Source organism: Larimichthys crocea, unplaced genomic scaffold, assembly GCF_000972845.2.
Source record: "Larimichthys crocea isolate SSNF unplaced genomic scaffold, L_crocea_2.0 scaffold322, whole genome shotgun sequence".
In the NCBI taxonomy this organism is placed as follows: domain Eukaryota; kingdom Metazoa; phylum Chordata; class Actinopteri; family Sciaenidae; genus Larimichthys; species Larimichthys crocea.
Window position 1 is genome coordinate 225,629 of NW_020854246.1, and position 19,059 is coordinate 244,687.

The window sequence follows — 19,059 nt, forward strand, 5'->3', positions numbered from 1 at the left end:
CAGCTAACTGCCAAGCTAATGTCAAGCTATCAAAGCTATCACTGCAGCTTAATGTCAGCTATCAAAGCTCACCTGCAGCTAATGTCGGCTATTCAAATGCTACCTACAGCAGCTAAAGTCGGCTATCAAAGCTAACCGCAGCTAATGTTCAGCTATCAAAGCTAACCTGACAGCTATGTCCGCTATTCAATAGCTAACTGCAGCTAATGTCATCTATAACATGCTAAAAGCAGCTAATGTCTAGCTCTTATCAAAGCTAAAGCAGCTTATGTCAGCTATCAAAGCTAACTGCAGCTACTGTCAGTATCAAGCTAACTGAGCTAATGGCAACTATCATGCTAAACTGCAAGCTATGTCAGTATCAATGCTAACGCAGCTAAATGTAGCTATTTCAAATCTGTGAAGGTGATAACAGCCAGTGGTGTGTCAGCTGATGAAACTGTTTCATTCAAAACTGCACACGCATGCACGCGCGCGCGCGCCCACCACACACACACACACACACTCCAACAAACACACACACAACACACACACACAACACACAGCGTTCCATTAGCTGTGGTTCCTGCCCGGCGGCGTTCACTGACCCCAGCAGGAAGAGGCCTTTATGGACTGCCAGTGATAAGCCGGACCAATCACAGCGCAGTGTTTTACTCTCAAACAGTGAACTTTGACCTTCTGCAGCCCCGTTTAACACACAACAAAAAGTCACACGGCCCACCACGAACCAGCGGCGGACGATAAAAGATCGCCGAGCCGGCCGCTCTCCGCAGTGCTCCTGAAGTGTCGATTTGCACCTCCTCCTGTGAAACATGAAAACCACATTCACCACACGCATGGACCTGCTCTCCTGCTCCTCCTTGCTCCTCCTCCGCCAGGAATACCCACATGCCTATTGCATTACCCCATTCCGCTCAACCACTCGTCGCTCACTCAAAACACTGATCTCACCACCACAGCTGCCAGACGCCTGAACCACTCCAAAGTGTCTGCACACAGTTAACACTCCTGAGAGGAGGAGGAGGAAGAGGGACTCCAGACAGAGAGGAGTCACATCATAAAGGAAGGAAAAGAAGAGCGGAATAGAAAGCAAAGAGGAGGGAACGAAGGGAGGGAGCAGGAAAATATCAGAGAGGAAGAAGAGAGGATCCCCAAACAATTCCTAGATTATTGCTCATTGTTAGTCTTACAGGTGATGGCCCGGGTCTGAACCAGAATCCTACAAGGACCTGGAGGAACCACCAGGAACCTAGACCACAAGGAACCCTGAAGAACCACAAGGAAACCCTGAAGAAACCACAAGGCAACCCGCAGCCGGAAGGCAGTGTTCTAGAAGGGTGTATCGTAATGGTACTATGAGCTCTTTTAGGATATGCTTGTGCCTTGACCCTGAAAGAGCTTGTAAGTCAGGCGCAGGATACGAATTTAAATTCTATTCTAGATTAAAGGATCAATGCAAGGAAGCCAAAATTGGGAGCGATGTATTGTGATCTCTGATTTGGTTCCTGTCAGAAACACGTGCAGCAGGCATTCTGAATTAACTGCAAAGTCCCTCAGCGACTTATTGGAGCAGCTTGATAAACAAAGAGTTTTACAAATAGTTCCAGCCTGAGAGTAACAAAATGTGTGGAACTAGTTTTCTGCATCGCTCTGAGACCACGACCTGCGTCTGATTTTAGCCGATGTTACGTAAGGTGGAAGACTGCAGTCCCTCGAAAATTTTGTTTTACTTTTGACGTTAAAGAGACAAATCTGATCAAAGAACTCCAAGATCTTTACAGTGTAAAAACTTACACTGTAACCCACACTGTTAAAACACACCACCACACTACCAATGTAAAACACAGTAAAAACACACTGTAAAACCACACCACACTACACTGTAAACACACACTGTTTGAAAACACCACACCAACAATACCACTGTAAACACACACTGTAAAAACACAGTCAACATTACCACAACTACACTTCAAACACAACACCACAACGAACTGTAAAACACACTGTAAAACACACTGTTAAAACCACCACACCACAATCTACACTGTAAAAACACACTGTAAACACACTGTAAAACACACCACACACAACTACACTGTCAAACTACACACAACACACACTAATGTTAAAACCACACGTGTAAAACACACACCACAACTACACTGACATTAAAACACACTGTAATAAACACACATACACAAACTACACTGTTAAAAACCACACACCACAACTACACTGTAAAAAACACACCACAAACTTACAATGCTAAAACACTCAACAGACGGTTGGAGATCAAAAACTAACTCAGATCTCAAATCAACTGTCCTCTTGTACACTGTAAAATATCCTAAAACACTAAATATTCTAAAACACAAAAATCTTCTGTATTGTACATGTAAAATATTCTAAAACACTGTAACCTATTCTTAAAACCTGTAACATATTCTAAAACACTGTAACATTCTAAAACCCTGTAAAATATCGGTTTCCTGAGAAGTTGTTTGGGTTCTGTGTGCCAGTGTTAAGATGTTGGTGTGACTGAAACCACCTCGCCTCACGTCCATCAGTAGACACTTCAGTCCATCTTGGTGTGACGCAGCTTTTAAGTGATCAGGCTGATTGTGGGTTTGTTTGTTTGTTTTTCTCACAGAGCGTCTTGGACGGGACGGGGTTTAACGAGGAGGCCAATGGCCACGCCTGTTCAGGAGACACCGCGGAGTTGTTTCACGGAGGGTTTGACGTTGAAACGTGACGGGACGCATGCGACCCAAGCTCCATAGCAGAACGTGGTGACATATACAGTACTCTGTACTGACTCAGATTGGCCGGTACAGGACGAGGAAGAAGAACGTGCATCACTTCCTGTCAGAGTGACATGCATCGTAATCAGCTGGGAGTCACTGCGGTGGGCGGGGCATCGAGGAAGAAGCGTCAGAGTTCCTGCGGCCTCGAACGCCTCGCTGTGGGAGGATTAACCCCTTGACTGCCCAAGCCCACCGCTGAAGACACAACATGTTGACACACCTGTTGTTCTTCATGCAGTCTGAGGACAGGACTGACACCAGGACACTCATCACGGTGAAGTGTGTGTGTGTTAATCTGTATAATGAGGATTAAGTTCACCAGCCACACCCCACCCTGACCCAAAAACATCTGATCCTTCATTCATTATGAGAAGTGATCGTCCCCGCAGACTGTCTAAAAACCTGTCCAGTAGGTCCTCCGTGACGGTCCCGGCAGACTGTCTAAACCTGGACGAAGTCTTCTGTGACCGTCCCGCAGACTGGTCTACAAACCTGACGAAGTCCTCTGTGACGTCCCCGCAGACTGTCTAAACACCGGCCGTAGTCTCTGTGACGTCCCCAGCAGACTTTCTAACAACCTGGACGACAGTCTCTGTGACGTCCCCCGCAAGATCTGTCTTAAACCTGGACGAAAGTCTCTGTTACGCCCCGCAGATTCCGTCTAAAAACCTCGGACGTCGTCTCCGTCCGTCCCCGCCAGGGCTTGTCTAAAATATGGACGTAGTCTCCGTGACGTCCCGCCAGGACTTTCTAAAAACCTGGACGTCAGTCTCCAGCGACGTCCCCGCCAGACTGTCTAAAAACCGGACGTAGTCTCGTGACGTCCTTGCAGACTGTCTCTAAACCTTGCGTCTAGTCCCTGCGGCCGTTCCCCGACACTGTCAACAACTTGACGTATAGTCTCCGTGACGTCCCCGCAGGATGTATAAACCTGGACGTAGTCTCTTGTGGTCCCCGCACGCTGATCTAAAACCTGGACGAAGCTCCGTGACTTCACCCGACGACTGTCTCAAAACCTGGACAGAAGTCTCCTTGCCGTCCCCGCAGACTGTTATACCTGCGAAAAGCCTTGGAGTCCCGCAACGTTACTAAAACCAGACGTACGTCCTGCAGACGTCTCCTAAACCCAGACCTCGTCCGAATAGTAAAACTGGACGTAGTCTCCGTGACCGCCCCGCCAGAGGCTGTCATAAAACCTGGACGTTGTCTCCGTGAACCCGTCCCCCGATGCAAAACGGTAGGTCCCGACGCCCAGAGGACTGTTAAAACTGGACGTACGTCTCGTGACGCACGCCTCGCCAGTGTCTAAAATGACGTAGTTTGGACGTCCTCCAGCTTAAAACCTGCGTCGTTCCTGGGACGTCCCCCCAGACTGTCTTAAACACCTGGACGTAGTCCCGTGAAGTCCCGCAGACTGTCTAAAAACCTGGACGTGGTCTCAGTGAGTCACCCAGGGACTGTCTCACTACTAACAAGAGGGCTGTGATTGGTGGTCTGGACACAGGTCTAACTAGTTTCTGAATCTTAGACAGATACACCGTGTTTCTAACGAGTCTCTCCAGCAACGACGTCAAAAAGAAATCTTGGTCTGATGAGTCACCAGTTTGTTTGTAAAGCGACGGCTTGTAAAATACAGCTTTACCTTAAAACAGAGCGCCACAAAGGAATAAACCGGTCGGTCTGGTCTGAGTGGTCCTGGCTCAGTGTTTGAGTTCAGTGTTGGTTTCCTGCAGCTCTGTCGCGGAGGGGGGTGTGGCAACTATCCAAATTATCCTGTGAGTGAGGAGCAGAGGTAGCAGGCGGGGGGGGGTTCCACTGCCGCCTGCTTCTCTGTCCTCAGAGAGATCAGGCTGTGGAACAACTCAGTTTTGTGTCATTGAGCTTCTCACTGAGTGTTCACGGTGTCCGTATGATGGGCTGTTTGAATCTGGACTGTGAAGGCAGCGCTCAGTGTTCTATCACCTCTGCAGCTCAGAGGATGACACACGAGCCCTTTAGGATAAGGAAGGCCAAACTGTTTGGAATGTGCCATCCCGCTTCCTGCAGACCTCATGAAGTTTCCCGTTGCTGGTTCCTCAGAGTATCTTGCCATAACTTGCTAATAGTTTGTTGGGAGGGGGACAGGCGGGTGAACGAGCATAGAAGCGAACAAACACTTTCTGCTTCTTGTGACAGCTGGCAATATTCCTTATTACTGACACTTGACTGATGATTGACGTCACAGTTTGACATTTTCCTGCAGCAAAAAAACACTGGTCAGTAGCTCGGGGAGCGATCCAGGACGATCTCTAGAGGAGCGTTGTGTAGTCCATTCTTCTGGACTTTGTATAGTTTTACCAAGATCACGCAACAACATTCACCAGTGCTTCATGACGTAGCGTGGAGCAGCAGTCGCTCCAACTCCTCATCTCCTCTCTTCACATCTTTCCTCATCAACTCTCCTTCACATCTGTCCTATCTCCTCTCCTTCCATCTGTCCTCTCTCCTCTCCTTCACATCTGTCCTTCATTCTCCTCTCCTTCACATCTGTTCCTCACAACCTCTCCTTCAATCTTTCCTCATCACCTTCCTTCCCATCTGTCCTCATTCTCTCTCCTTCACAATTCTGTCCTTCAGCAACCTACCTTCACTTCTGTCCCGCATCTCCTCTCCTTCACATCTGTCCTCATCACCTTCTTCGTAACATCTGTCTCATCTCTTCCTCCTTTCACATTGTACTTCAGCACTTCGCCTTGCACCTGCTTGTCTCAATCACCTCTCCACATTGTGCCTCATCTCTCTCCTTTCACATTGTCTTCCATCTCCCTCCGTCCACCTCTGTCCTCTCTCCTTCTCCTTCAAATCTGGACCCATCTCTGCTCCGTCACATCTGTCCTAAGCCCCTGTCCTTCCACATCTGTCCTCAGCATCCCGCTCAATTGTCCTCTATTCACTCTCCGTCAAATCGTCCTAATCACTCTCCTTTCACCATCGTCCTCATCTCCTCTCCTTCACATCTGTTTCTCATCTCCTCTTCCTTCACATCCGTTCTTCATCTCTATCCTTCACATAGTCCGCAACTCCTCTCCTGCCACATTTTCTGTCTCCAGCGCCTCGCCTGACTATCTCGGTCCTCTATTCTCCCTTACATCTGTCCTCATCGCCTCTCCTTTCACATCTGTCTTCATGCCTCCTCTTTCCTCAAATCTGCTTCACTCAATTCAAACAGTCCTTCTCATCTGTCCTCATCTCCTCTCACTTCACATCTGTCCTCATCGCCTCCCTTCCCATCTGTCCTCCTCTCCTCTCCTTCACATTCTGTCTTCACTCCTCTCCTGGCACAGCTGGTCCTCAGCTTGCCTCGCCTTCACATCTGTCGATCGCCTCCTCCGCACAGCGGGGCCGCAGCGCCGCTCCTGCAAAGAGGTCCGCAGACGTCCGCGACACGCACTAGGGGGCGGCAGCGCGCGCGCTCGGCACAGCTGGCCGCAGCGCCGCGCCCTGCACAAGCGGGTCCGCAGCGCGCCGCGCTCTGGCACAGCTGGCCAAGTCGCCCGCGCCGGCAAAGGGGGGACGGCAGCTGCCTGTCGCCTGCACAGCTGGCCTCATGGCGGCCCGCGCTTCACAGTTGGCTCAGCACCTTCCTGCACCAGCGGTCGCAGAGCCGCGCGGGCATCAGCGGCCGCAGTGCCGCGCTGACAGCGTGGCCGCATCGCCGCGCATGTCAAAATCTGTTCTATCGGCCGCTACTCACCATCTGTCTTCATCCATCCTCTCCCTTCACAGCTGGCCTTCATCTCCTCTTCCGGCACAGGCTGGGCCGGCATGCGCGTCGCCGGCAATGGGCAGCATCGCCTCCGCCTTCACAGTCGGCCGCAGCTCACGCGGCAGCACAGAGGGCCGAGTCCCGCGCCGGCACAGGTGGCCGCAGACGCGCCGGTCGAGGGGCCGCAGCGGCCGGCGCTGACAGCGGGTCCGCAGCGCCGGCCGTGCAGCGGGCCGGAATGCGCGCGCCGGCCATCCAAAGGGGCCGCATCACGCTCCTTCCACATCTGTCCGCAGCTCCGAGCCGGGCAAGCGGGCCGCAGCGCAGGGCTCCGGCACAGCGGTCCTTCATCGCCTGCCCTTCAACATGACGGGTTCTCTCTCCTCCCTTCACTCTGTCTGTCCACGCCTCCCTTCACACATCGGCCTCTACCCGCCTCACATCTAGGGGTTCCTGCATCGCCTCTCCGGACAATCTGTCCTCCTCTCCTTCTCCTTCACATGCTGTCCTCTCATCGCCTCTCCTCACATCTGTCCCTCACGCACTCCTCTCCACATTTGCTATCGCATCTCCTTTCAAACTCTGGTTCCTCATCGCCTCTCTCTTCACACTTCCTCATTATTCTCCTCGGAACAGTCATGTCCCATACCGAGAAGCAAATGTAAGGGGTGACAGAAAGTCCACTCTGACCGCCCTCACACTGCACTCACATCTTCCTATTGCCTCTTCACATCATGTCCTGTTCTCCCTTCTCTCACATTGTTGCATTCCTTCCTTCATCTCCTCATATCTCCTTCACCGTTGTCCTTATGACCTGCGGAGTCTGTACACTCGATGGTCAAGGAAAATGTTTAGGAAAGACTTGGAGGGTTTTTGACTATGGCGCCACCTGCGATCCTTCAGGTGCATCAGCTTGCTGCTGATTGTCGTGGATCATGTGACCCTGTATGTATTGAGGAAAACACACTATGCTGCACTCCAGCCTGAGCTAATTATTTAATGGGCGGTGTGTCAGACTTCAGGACAAAAAACCACGGATTAAAACTATGACCGTCCATCTGTCCTCCTCCAGCACTGAGACACAGTCTGTGCTGGACGGACACTGGGGACAGAGGCAGGTGGACAGGTTCACTCCCTCCAACTCCAGGTGGCAGACAATGTCAGAGACACCAGAGACAAAGAAACGAAAAACACAGAGACAGACGTCTATTGTCCTGCGAGGAGAGAAGTGCCGGTTTACCATAACCACGACACAGATAAGAAAAGACAGCGTCACAGAGACGACAACAAACAGCTGACGTCAACAGACAGACAAAGACAGGAGGCCAGAGGGACAGACGGAAGCAGACAGGCAGAGGGGACAGACAAAAACAAGGACTGACGTCACAGACAGGACAGAGAGACAGACAGGACGGAGACAGCGGAGGCAGGCAGGAGACGACCAGACAGACAGTCAGCACGGAGTAAGCCAGAGCAGACAGAAGACAGACAGGGGAGGACAGCAAGACAGCAGGACGAGACAGACACGGCGGAAGCAGGAAGGGGACACAGGAGACAGACAAAGAACCAGACAGGACAGACGAGGAAGGACAGACAGACAGGAAGAGACGGAGACAGACCAAGCTACTTCATCCTTGGGACGTCAGTGGCAGGAGCTGCGAGATCCTTCAGGCATCCCCACTGCACCTCGTAAAAACAAAAAACACCACAGGGTCATATGAGGACCTGAGAAACAAACAGCTATACCAGTCGTCGATACGTCCCCGCAGACTGTCTAAACCTGACGTAGTCTCTGTGACGTCCCGCAGACTGCTAACTGGACGTAGTCTCTGTGAGACGTCCCCGCCAGACTGTCTAAAACCTGGACGAGTCTCTGTGACGTCCCCGCAGACTGTTAAACCAAACTGGACGTGTCTCGTGCCGTCCCCGCAGACTGTCTAAACCTGGACTGTAGCTCTGGACGTTCCCGCCAGACTGTCTAACCACTGGACGTAGTCTTGTGACGTCCCCGCAAGAATTAGTCATAACAACCTGGACTCTAGTCTCTGTGACGTCCCCGGCAGACTGTCTAAAAACTGGGACGATAGTCTCCTGACGTTCCCGAGACATGACTACAACGCTGGACGTAGTCTCCGTGACGTCCCAGCAGACTTGTTAACAACCTGGGTAGTCCGTGAGTCCCGCAGACTGTTCTAAACCTGGACGTAATCCCTTGTATCGTCCACGCAGACTGTCTAAAAACCTGGACGTATAGTCTCCTGACGTCTCCGTCAGACTGTCTCAAACTGGACGTGTCTCAGTGACGTCCCCACCGACTGTCCAAACCTGGACGTAGTCTCGTGACGTCCCCGCGAACTGTTAAAACCTGGACGCTAGTCTCCGTGAGTCCCCGAACTGTTAAAACCTGACGTATGTCTCCGTGACGTCCCCGCAGACTGTCTAAACTGACGTGGTCTCCGTGACGCTCCCCAGCAGGATGTCTAAACTGGCGTAGTCATCCGTGACGTCCCCGCAGAATGTCTAAAACCTGGACGTAGTTCCGTTGACGTCCCGCAGACTGTCTAAAACCTGGACGTCGTCTCCTGTGACGTACCCGGCAGCAATGTCTAAACCTGGATCGTCCCGTGACGTCCCCGCCGACTGTTCAAACCTGGACGTAGTCTCCGTGCGTCCGCAGACTGTTCTAAAACCTGGGACGTAGTCTCCGTGACGTCCCCCCGCTATGTCTAAAACCTGGCACGTAGTTCCGTAACGTCCCCGACAGACTGTTTAAAACCTGCGACGTGTCTCTGAGACCGTCTCCCGCAGCACTGTCTAAACTCCGGACGTAGTCTCTAGAGTCTCGCAGGACTGTCTAAACACTGGGACGTAGCTCCGTGACTCCTCCCAGGACTGTCTAAAACCTGTGACGTAGTCTCCGTGGTCTCGCCCGAGACTGTCTAACAGACGGTAAGGGTAGTCTCCGGGAGAGCGACCCGCGAGACTGTCTAACACCTGGAACGTAATCTCTGTAACGCCGCAGACTGTCTAAAATGGCGTAGTATCCGTGGCACCGTCCCAGCCGACGTCTAAACCTGGACGTGGTTCGTGACGTCCCCACAGATGTCTAAAAATCTAGACGTTGTCCTCTGGTGAGTCCCCGCAGCCTGTCTACCACCTAGACGTCGTCTCCGTGGACGTCCCCGCAGACTGTCTAAAAACCGGGGCACGTTAAGTTCCCTGAGTCCCCGCAGACGGTCTAAAACGGGACGTAGTCTCTGTGGCGTCCCGCAGACTGTCACAAATGTTGCGTGGTCCTTAAAGGGTTGTAAAACTGGAGGTCACCACCCTGAGGCGGCAGGGACCACGGAGCGGCTCAGTCAGCCTAAAAAAAAACATTGAGCGGCAAGTCTGATGAACATCTGTACAGTGGTGTATTGTATGTGTTGGTGCGTGGAACTTGTGAATGTCAAAGTGTTACGATTTAAGCTGCAGTCATGTAAACGTCTCAGACCGTCTCCAGCAGGTTTTAACTGAGGTAACAATCCACGATGTCGTCTCAAGTGACAACGTGACTTTTTTTGTTGGAGGACTAAATGGTCGGCGAGCATTCTCTTGAACGTACAACACAGGTGGACACCTGATCATGCTGCACTGGCTGACCGACCACCGATGAGCAAAAACAAACACAAGAACGGAACTGACCGGCTCTGCCTCTCAGCTGATACCAGGATCCCCTGGTGCTCAAATAGGTCACATGGATCACACCACAGCCGTGTCCGATTGTCATCACAGAGTTAAAGACACCTTCTCTTCACAAACCCAACGGACTGTCCATGTTGCAGCCCATCCCCCAGGATACCAGGCTCATGCTTACATTAGCAGCTGTTTTACGCTACATTAGTTTTGTAAAATGCCTCAACATTAGCTTTGGTAGATGTAACATTAGCTTTGGTTAGCACGCGACACATTTACTCTGCGTAGATTGCTAACATTAGCTCTGTAGACGCCTAACATTTAACTCTGCGTAGATGCCTAACCATTAGCTTGGTGACGCTCTGTCCTCATCGCCTCTCCTTCACATCTGTCCTCATCTCCTCTCCTTCACATCTGTCCTCATCGCCTCTCCTTCACATCTGTCCTCATCTCCTCTCCTTCACGTCTGTCCTTATGACCCTGTGATGTTGTCCATCGAGGTCAAGGAAAAGTGGTTAGGAAAGGACTTAGGAGGGTTTTTTTGACTATTGGCCCGCACCCTGCGATCCTTCAGGTGATCAGCTTGCTGCTGATTGGTCTGTGCATCATGTGACCTGTAATGTATCGAGGACAAACACACCTGCTGACTCAGCTGAGCTAATATTTAATGAGGAGGTGTGTCAGACTATCAGGACAAACACACGGATTATTAAACTATGACCGTCCATCTGTCCTCTGTCCAGACACTGAAGACACAGTCTGTGCTGGACGGACACTGGAGGACAGAGGACAGGTGGACAGGCGTCACTCCTCCAACCTCCAGGTGGCAGCAATGTGCTCAGAGACACAGAGACAAAGAAGAAGAAACAAGAGACAGACGTCTATTGTCCTCTGAGGAGAGAGCTGCCGGTTCACATCACCACCGACCACAGAGAAGAAAGACAGCAGTCACAGAGACAGACAACAACAAGACTGACGTCACAGACAGACAGAAAGACAGGAGGACAGACAGGAAGACAGACAGGCAGAGAGACAGACAACAACAAGACTGACGTCACAGACAGACAGAGAGACAGACAGGAGGACAGACAGGCAGGAGGACAGACAGAGAGACAGACAGACAGACAGACAGACAGACAGACAGGAGGACAGACAGGCAGACAGACAGACAGACAGGAGGACAGACAGGCAGACAGACAGGAAGGAGGACAGACAGAGAGACAGACAGACAGACAGACAGACAGACAGACAGACAGGAGGACAGACAGACTAACCTTCATCCATGGGGACGTCATTGGAGGAGCTGCGAGATCCTTCAGGCATCACACTGTCACCTAAACACACAAACACACACAGAGGTCATATGAGGACCTGAAGAACATTATACAGACTGTCTAAAACCTGGACGTAGTCTCTGAGACGTCCCCGCAGACTGTCTAAAACCTGGACGTAGTCTCCGTGACGTCCCAGCAGACTGTCTAAAATAGGACGTAGTCTCCGTGACGTCCCCGAAGACTGTCTAAACCTGGACGTAATCTCTGTAACGTCCCCGCAGACTGTCTAAAACCTGGACGTAGTCTCCGTGACGTCCCAGCAGACTGTCTAAACCTGGACGTGGTCTCCGTGACGTCCCCACAGACTGTCTAAAATCTAGACGTGGTCTCTGTGACGTCCCCGCAGACTGTCTAAAATCTAGACGTAGTCTCCGTGACGTCCCAGCAGACTGTCTAAAACCTGGACGTAGTCTCCATGACGTCCCCGCAGACTGTCTAAAACCTGGACGTAGTCTCTGTGACGTCCCGCAGACTGTCACAAATGTTGCGTGTCCTCTACAGGTGTTTGTAAAATGGAGGTCACCACCCTGAGGCGTTCAGGGACACTGCAGCTGCTCAGTCAGCACATTGAGCTGCAGTCTGTATAAATCTGTACAGTGTGTATTTATGTGTTTGTCTCAGTTTAACTGTGAAGGTCAAATGTACGATTTAAAGCTGCAGTCAGTAAACGTCTCAGACGTCTCAGCAGGTTTTCAATGAGGACCAATCCACGATGCGTTCAAGGACAAACGTGACTTTTTGTTGGAGGCCTTAAAGGTCGGCGAGCATTCCTTGAACGTAAACACAGGTGACACCTGTATCAGCTGACTGTGTCTGACAGACAACGATGAGCAAAACAAACACAAGAACCGGACTGACCGGCTCGGCCTCTCAGCTGATACCAGGATCACTGTGCTCAAAGGTCACATGATCACACACAGCAGTGTGATGTCATCACAGAGTTAAAGCACCCTCTCATCAAAACAACGGACGGCCATGTTGTCAGACCATCCACAGGCTACCAGGCTAATGCTACATTAGCAGCTGTTTACGCTAACATTAGCTTTGTGTAAATGCTAACATTAGCTTTGGTAGATGCTAACATTAACTCTGCGTAGATGCTAACATTAGCTTTGGTAGACGCTAACATTAGCTTTGCCTAGATGCTAACATTAGCTTTGGTAGACGCTAACATTAGCTTTGCGTAGACGTTAACATTAGCTTTGCCTAGATGCTAACATTTATTTTGTGTAAATGTTAACATTAGCTTTGTGTAAATGCTAACATTAGCTTTGGTAGATGCTAACATTAGCTTTGATAGATGCTAACATTAGCTTTGGTAAATGTTAACATTAGCTTTAGTAGATGCTAACATTAGCTTTAATAGATGCTAACATTAGCTTTGGTAGATGTTAACATTAGCTTTGGTAGATGCTAACATTAGCTTTAGTAGATGCTAACATTAGCTTTACGTAGATGCTAACATTAGCTCTGCGTAGATGCTAACATTAGCTTTGCGTAGATGCTAACATTAGCTTTAATAGATGCTAACATTAGCTTTGCGTAGACGCTAACATTAGCTTTAACAGATCTTAACATTAGCTTTAATAGATGGTAACATTAGCTTTGCGTAGATGCTAACATTAGCTTTGTGTAGATGCTAACATTAGCTTTAATAGATGCTAACATTAGCTTTGGTAGATGTTAACATTAGCTTTAATAGATGCTAACATTAGCTCTGCGTAGATGCTAACATTAGCTCTGCATAGATGCTAACATTAGCTCTGCGTAGATGCTAACATTAGCTTTAATAGATGCTAACATTAGCTTTAATAGATGTTAACATTACCTTTAATAGATGCTAACATTAGCTCTGCGTAGATGCTAACATTAGCTTTAATAGATGCTAACATTAGCTTTAATAGATGCTAACATTAGCTTTGGTAAATGTTAACATTAGCTTTGGTAGATGTTAACATTAGCTTTAATAGATGCTAACATTAGCTTTGGTAGATGCTAACATTAGCTTTAATAGATGCTAACATTAGCTCTCTGTCCCTCACTTGGTTGTCGTGGTAACCAGCAGCCATGATGAGCCAGGTGAGCGTGTCTGAGCATGCTCAGTCTGCAGCTCTGATCAGGTAAGGAATCTGACCTGGTTACTATGGAAACACACAAGTAGAGACACACTGATTCACTTCCTGCTTTGCTATTTGTTTTGTTCTCACACACACACACACACACGCACACACACACACACACACACACACACGCACACGCACACACACCTAAAGTTTGTTCAAACGTCATCAGACGTGTCTGAGCTGTTCTGGACCGGTCCAACCCGTCCTTCACTGCTTCCTTCACTGCTTCCTTCACTGCTTCCTTCACTCCTTCCCTCCTTCACTCCATCCTTCCTTCGGTCCGGGCTCGGTTCTCTCTCTTGTCCCGCTCACTCTCGGTTCTTGGCTCACCGCCGTGTTTTGGGCGTGTTTCGGTGTCGAACCGATCAGAGCCGGTCAGGCAGGTTCGGTCCGGACAGGTTGACGCCCAGCACCGGGCTCCACACGGCGGGCTCTCACTCTGCACGGTGACCGGCTCACAGCTGCTTGAGGCGGGACAAGTCAGCGCGAAGGCTCGGTCCAAGTTTTCACAGTGTAGTGGAGCACACACACACACACACACACACATACACACACACACTTTGATTCATCACACACGTCACAGGTTCGAGTCCCAAACATCAACTCACCTTCAGTCCAACTGCTGCAGGTAACATCCGGTCCGAACCGAGACAGCTGCTTCAACACGGACTGACTGTCTGTGTGTGTGTGTGTGTGTGTGTGTGTGTGTGTGTGTGTGACTTGCTGTCTGACTGACTGTCTCTCTGCGCATGCGCCTCGTTGAAAAGAAGAAGAGAAAAAGTTTTTTTTTTTTTTTTTTACTGAAACTTCCGCCGGAAAACTTCAAAACAAAGAGTCACGAGCCAAGAGTCAACTTTAAATAAACAAACAAACATTTAAATAAATAAACAAACATTTAAATAAATAAACAAATCACAGACCGATATCAAACCTTCCCTTTCTGTCTAAGATACTTGAGAAAGCTGTAGCTAATCAGCTGTGTGACTTTCTCCATAACAATAGTCTATTTGAGGATTTCCAGTCAGGATTTAGAGTGCATCATAGCACAGAGACTGCATTAGTCAAAGTTACACATGACCTCCCTAACGGCACAGACCAAAGGAAACTCATCGCTGTACTGTAAACTAGGACCCAATTTCAGTTTTTGTTATATGTGCTTCCTTTAGGGAAATTATTAACAATCACTTCATAATTTTCAGTGTTATGGCTGCGACAAACCACACAAATTAAATATTTAATCGATCAAACCTGAAATGGCAAACATTCAGTTTAACTAAACTCCAGCAAGTCTGAAGGAAGATAAAAAAATAAGTGGATGAAGACAATTGCTGATGTTGGGTAACATTCAGACAAAACTGAAAGTTCTGGGTCCCCCAAACAACCCTCAGAAACTCTCTTCCGAGAGACTTAGTTTACTTAGTGGGATACCCTGGCCTCCAGCTCCACCTGTTAAGATCTTGGAGTTGTTTTTAACTAGTCCCACGCAGTTGTTTACGCTTCAAGCTGGACTATTGGTAAATTTTTTATCAGGTGCTTTGTCCAATTAAGTCCGCTGAGGACTTTGCAGTTTTAATTCAAATGCGTGCGTGCACAGTGTTCTGACAGGAACCAAGATCAGAGGAATCCCATCTCTCCCATTCGGGCGATCCTTGCATTGGCTCCCCTGTTTTAAATCTTAGAATAGAAGTTTAAAATTCTTCTCCTTACGTACAAAGCTCTTTACATGGGTCCAGGCACCAATTCTTACTAAAAGAGCCTCAGAGTACCTTACTACACACGTTACCCCTCTAGAACACTTGCGCTGCTCAGGACCGTGGGTTCCTTTGTGGTTCCTTGTCCATGTTATCATTCATGTAAGTCAATTGTCATTTTATCAGTCATTGTAATTCATTGTCATTTTATCAGTCATTGTAATTCATTGTCATTTTATCATTCATTGTAATTCATTGTCATTTTATCAGTCATTGTGATTCATTGTCATTTTATCATTCATTGTAATTCATTGTCATTTTATCAGTCATTGTAATTGTACAATATGTTTGTGTTGATTTGTCCTGTACACTGACATCTATTGCACGTCTGTCCGTCCTGGGAGAGGGATCCCTCCTCTGTGGCTCTTCCTGAGGTTTCTTCCACCTTTTTCCCTGTTAAAGGTTTTTGTGGGCAAGTTTTTCCTCACTGGAACCGAGGGTCTAAGGACAGAGGGTGTCACTCCCTGTACAGATTGTAAAGCCTCAGAGGAAAATGGACTTTGTGACTTTGGGCTATACAAATAAAATTGATCTGATTTGAACCTGTGTCACTTCTCCTGCTGCATGTTAGGGGGCAGTGATCTCCATAATATGTTTTTTAAATGAGATGTGTCACGTGGGCTACAGCCTGTAAAGAATGCTGAGATGAAACATAACAAGTTACTGATGTGTTCATATAAATCTGATGGAGTCACCAGACATGAACCTCAACACACACACACACTGGAGACTTCTTCACTCAACTCTTTTTCGTGTGTGTGTGTTTCTGGAGAGTGTTCCTCGGTTGTCATGGAGACGTTCAGATGTTGTGGTCATGTGACGTTGATGTTTAGAAAAAGACAGCGTGCTTGATTGTTCAGCTTTAATGACACAAACGACCTGAGACGACGTGAACCTGAGACCCAAACACTTCATAAATACATCACACATATGAAACACAGAAGAACCCAACACACTGTAAAAACACACTGATCAAATCAACGACGCTTGTTCTTGAACGTTCACGCGTGGAGCCAAGGAGCTAATTAGCATCAAACGTTTTTTAAAAAGAAAAATCAAAAGAGGAGAAACGTCACGGCAGCAGAAATATGACACAAGTCTGTCAGCGGTGACATCACACAGGTGCGGCGGTGACATCACACAGGTGTGGCAGTGACGTCACACAGGTTTGGTGGTGACATCACACAGGTTTGGTGGTGCTGTTGTAGACGAGCGTGTCCTGCTCTGACAGCGCCACGTGGGCGGGGCCTGTGGCGACCGGCCTATGGGAGCGCTCCTTTCTGGCCTTCAGGAAGCAGTATGTGAGGATCACCAGCAGAGCCAAGATGGCCACCGACAGAAGAACGGCCAGCGCGATGTTACCTGAGGAGACAGAGACCATGTGACCGCCTGCACCTGGTGCATTGTGGGACGTGACAGACTCTTCTCACCTGAGTCGCTTTCTTCAAGTTTATCGAAACGTTCGAAGACTCCTCTGAAGAAGACGTCGCTCTCTGCAGAGTACACAGAGTACACACTGTGCTACTGCTCTATACGACTGTATTCATGGGTATTCATGGGTATTTGTGTGTATTTGTGTGTATTTGTGTGTATCTGTAGTACTGGTCACTCCGTCACACGTCTCGCTGCACGTCTTCTGGTCGTTGAAGTTGTTCCCGTTAGCGTCACAGCCGCCGTACGTGAAACGGAAGCACTTCCTGTCCAGAGGGTCGTAGTACCAGCGCGTGTGACTGGCCCGACACGGCCCGGTGTGCGGCGGCTCCGAGCACCGAGCTGAGGGATGGTCAAAGTACGGCCCGGGGGCCAATCACGGCCCTTAGCTTCATGTTTATATTATTTACTTTACTATTAACTGTCAGTCACAGGCTGCATGATTTCATGAAGAATGAAGCGTCATAACTGCTGCTGTTATACATCTGTATAACATATATGTACACATGTATGTATATGTTATTATATATCTGTATAACATATATGTACACATGTATGTATATGTTATTATATATCTGTATAACATATATGTACACATGTATGTATATGTTATTATATATCTGTATAACATATATGTACACATGTATGTATATGTTATTATATATCTGTATAACATATATGTACACATGTATGTATATGTTATTATATATCTGTATAACATATATGTACACATGTATGTATATGTTATTATATATCTGTATAACATATATGTACACGTGTATGTATATGTTATTATATATCTGTATAACATATATGTACACATGTATGTATATGTTATTATATATCTGTATAACATATATGTACACATGTATGTATATGTTATTATATATCTGTATAACATATATGTACACATGTATGTATATGTTATTATATATCTGTATAACATATATGTACACATGTATGTATATGTTATTATATATCTGTATAACATATATGTACACATGTATGTATATGTTATTATATATCTGTATAACATATATGTACACATGTATGTATATGTTATTATATATCTGTATAACATATATGTACACATGTATGTATATGTTATTATATATCTGTATAACATATATGTACACATGTATGTATATGTTATTATATATCTGTATAACATATATGTACACATGTATGTATATGTTATTATATATCTGTATAACATATATGTACACATGTATGTATATGTTATTATATATCTGTATAACATATATGTACACGTGTATGTATATGTTATTATATATCTGTATAACATATATGTACACATGTATGTATATGTTATTATATATCTGTATAACATATATGTACACATGTATGTATATGTTATTATATATCTGTATAACATATATGTACACATGTATGTATATGTTATTATATATCTGTATAACATATATGTACACGTGTATGTATATGTTATTATATATCTGTATAACATATATGTACACATGTATGTATATGTTATTATATATCTGTATAACATATATGTACACATGTATGTATATGTTATTATATATCTGTATAACATATATGTACACGTGTATGTATATGTTATTATATATCTGTATAACATATATGTACACATGTATGTATATGTTATTATATATCTGTATAACATATATATACACATGTATGTATATGTTATTATATATCTGTATAACATATATGTACACATGTATGTATATGTTATTATATATCTGTATAACATATATGTACACATGTATGTATATGTTATTATATATCTGTATAACATATATGTACACATGTATGTATATGTTATTATATATCTGTATAACATATATGTACACATGTATGTATATGTTATTATATATCTGTATAACATATATGTACACATGTATGTATATGTTATTATATATCTGTATAACATATATGTACACATGTATGTATATGTTATTATATATCTGTATAACATATATGTACACATGTATGTATATGTTATTATATATCTGTATAACATATATGTACACATGTATGTATATGTTATTATATATCTGTATAACATATATGTACACATGTATGTATATGTTATTATATATCTGTATAACATATATGTACACATGTATGTATATGTTATTATATATCTGTATAACATATATGTACACATGTATGTATATGTTATTATAT

At 46.5% G+C, this 19,059-nt stretch overlaps 2 protein-coding genes across 7 annotated transcripts in view; both read right to left on the reverse strand.

Moving 5' to 3' along the window:
- The window catches only part of LOC104934449 (pleckstrin homology domain-containing family G member 3), a 34,488-nt gene extending 20,076 nt beyond the window's left edge, over positions 1-14,412 (reverse strand). The window contains exons 1-3 of one of the 6 annotated variants that reach the window (XM_027276170.1): positions 14,293-14,412; positions 13,604-13,702; positions 11,502-11,561 (exon numbers count right to left, since the gene is read on the reverse strand). In XM_027276170.1, the coding sequence (XP_027131971.1) occupies positions 11,502-11,561; positions 13,604-13,658 (115 nt within the window). In that variant the 5' untranslated portion in view covers positions 13,659-13,702; positions 14,293-14,412. Of the gene's footprint in view, positions 1-11,501; positions 11,562-13,603; positions 13,703-13,828; positions 14,245-14,292 lie in introns of those variants that run through there. The other 5 variants (XM_027276168.1, XM_027276173.1, XM_027276172.1 and 2 more) reach the window with 5 other exon arrangements.
- Positions 14,413-16,271: 1,859 nt separating this feature from the next.
- LOC104938316 (kunitz-type protease inhibitor 1-like) overlaps positions 16,272-19,059 on the reverse strand; it is a 5,288-nt gene continuing 2,500 nt past the window's right edge. Inside the window, exons 3-5 of the mRNA XM_027276167.1 lie at positions 17,038-17,236; positions 16,866-16,928; positions 16,272-16,797 (exon numbers count right to left, since the gene is read on the reverse strand). Coding sequence (XP_027131968.1) covers positions 16,616-16,797; positions 16,866-16,928; positions 17,038-17,236 — 444 coding nt within the window. The 3' untranslated portion in view covers positions 16,272-16,615. The remainder of the gene's footprint in view (positions 16,798-16,865; positions 16,929-17,037; positions 17,237-19,059) is intronic.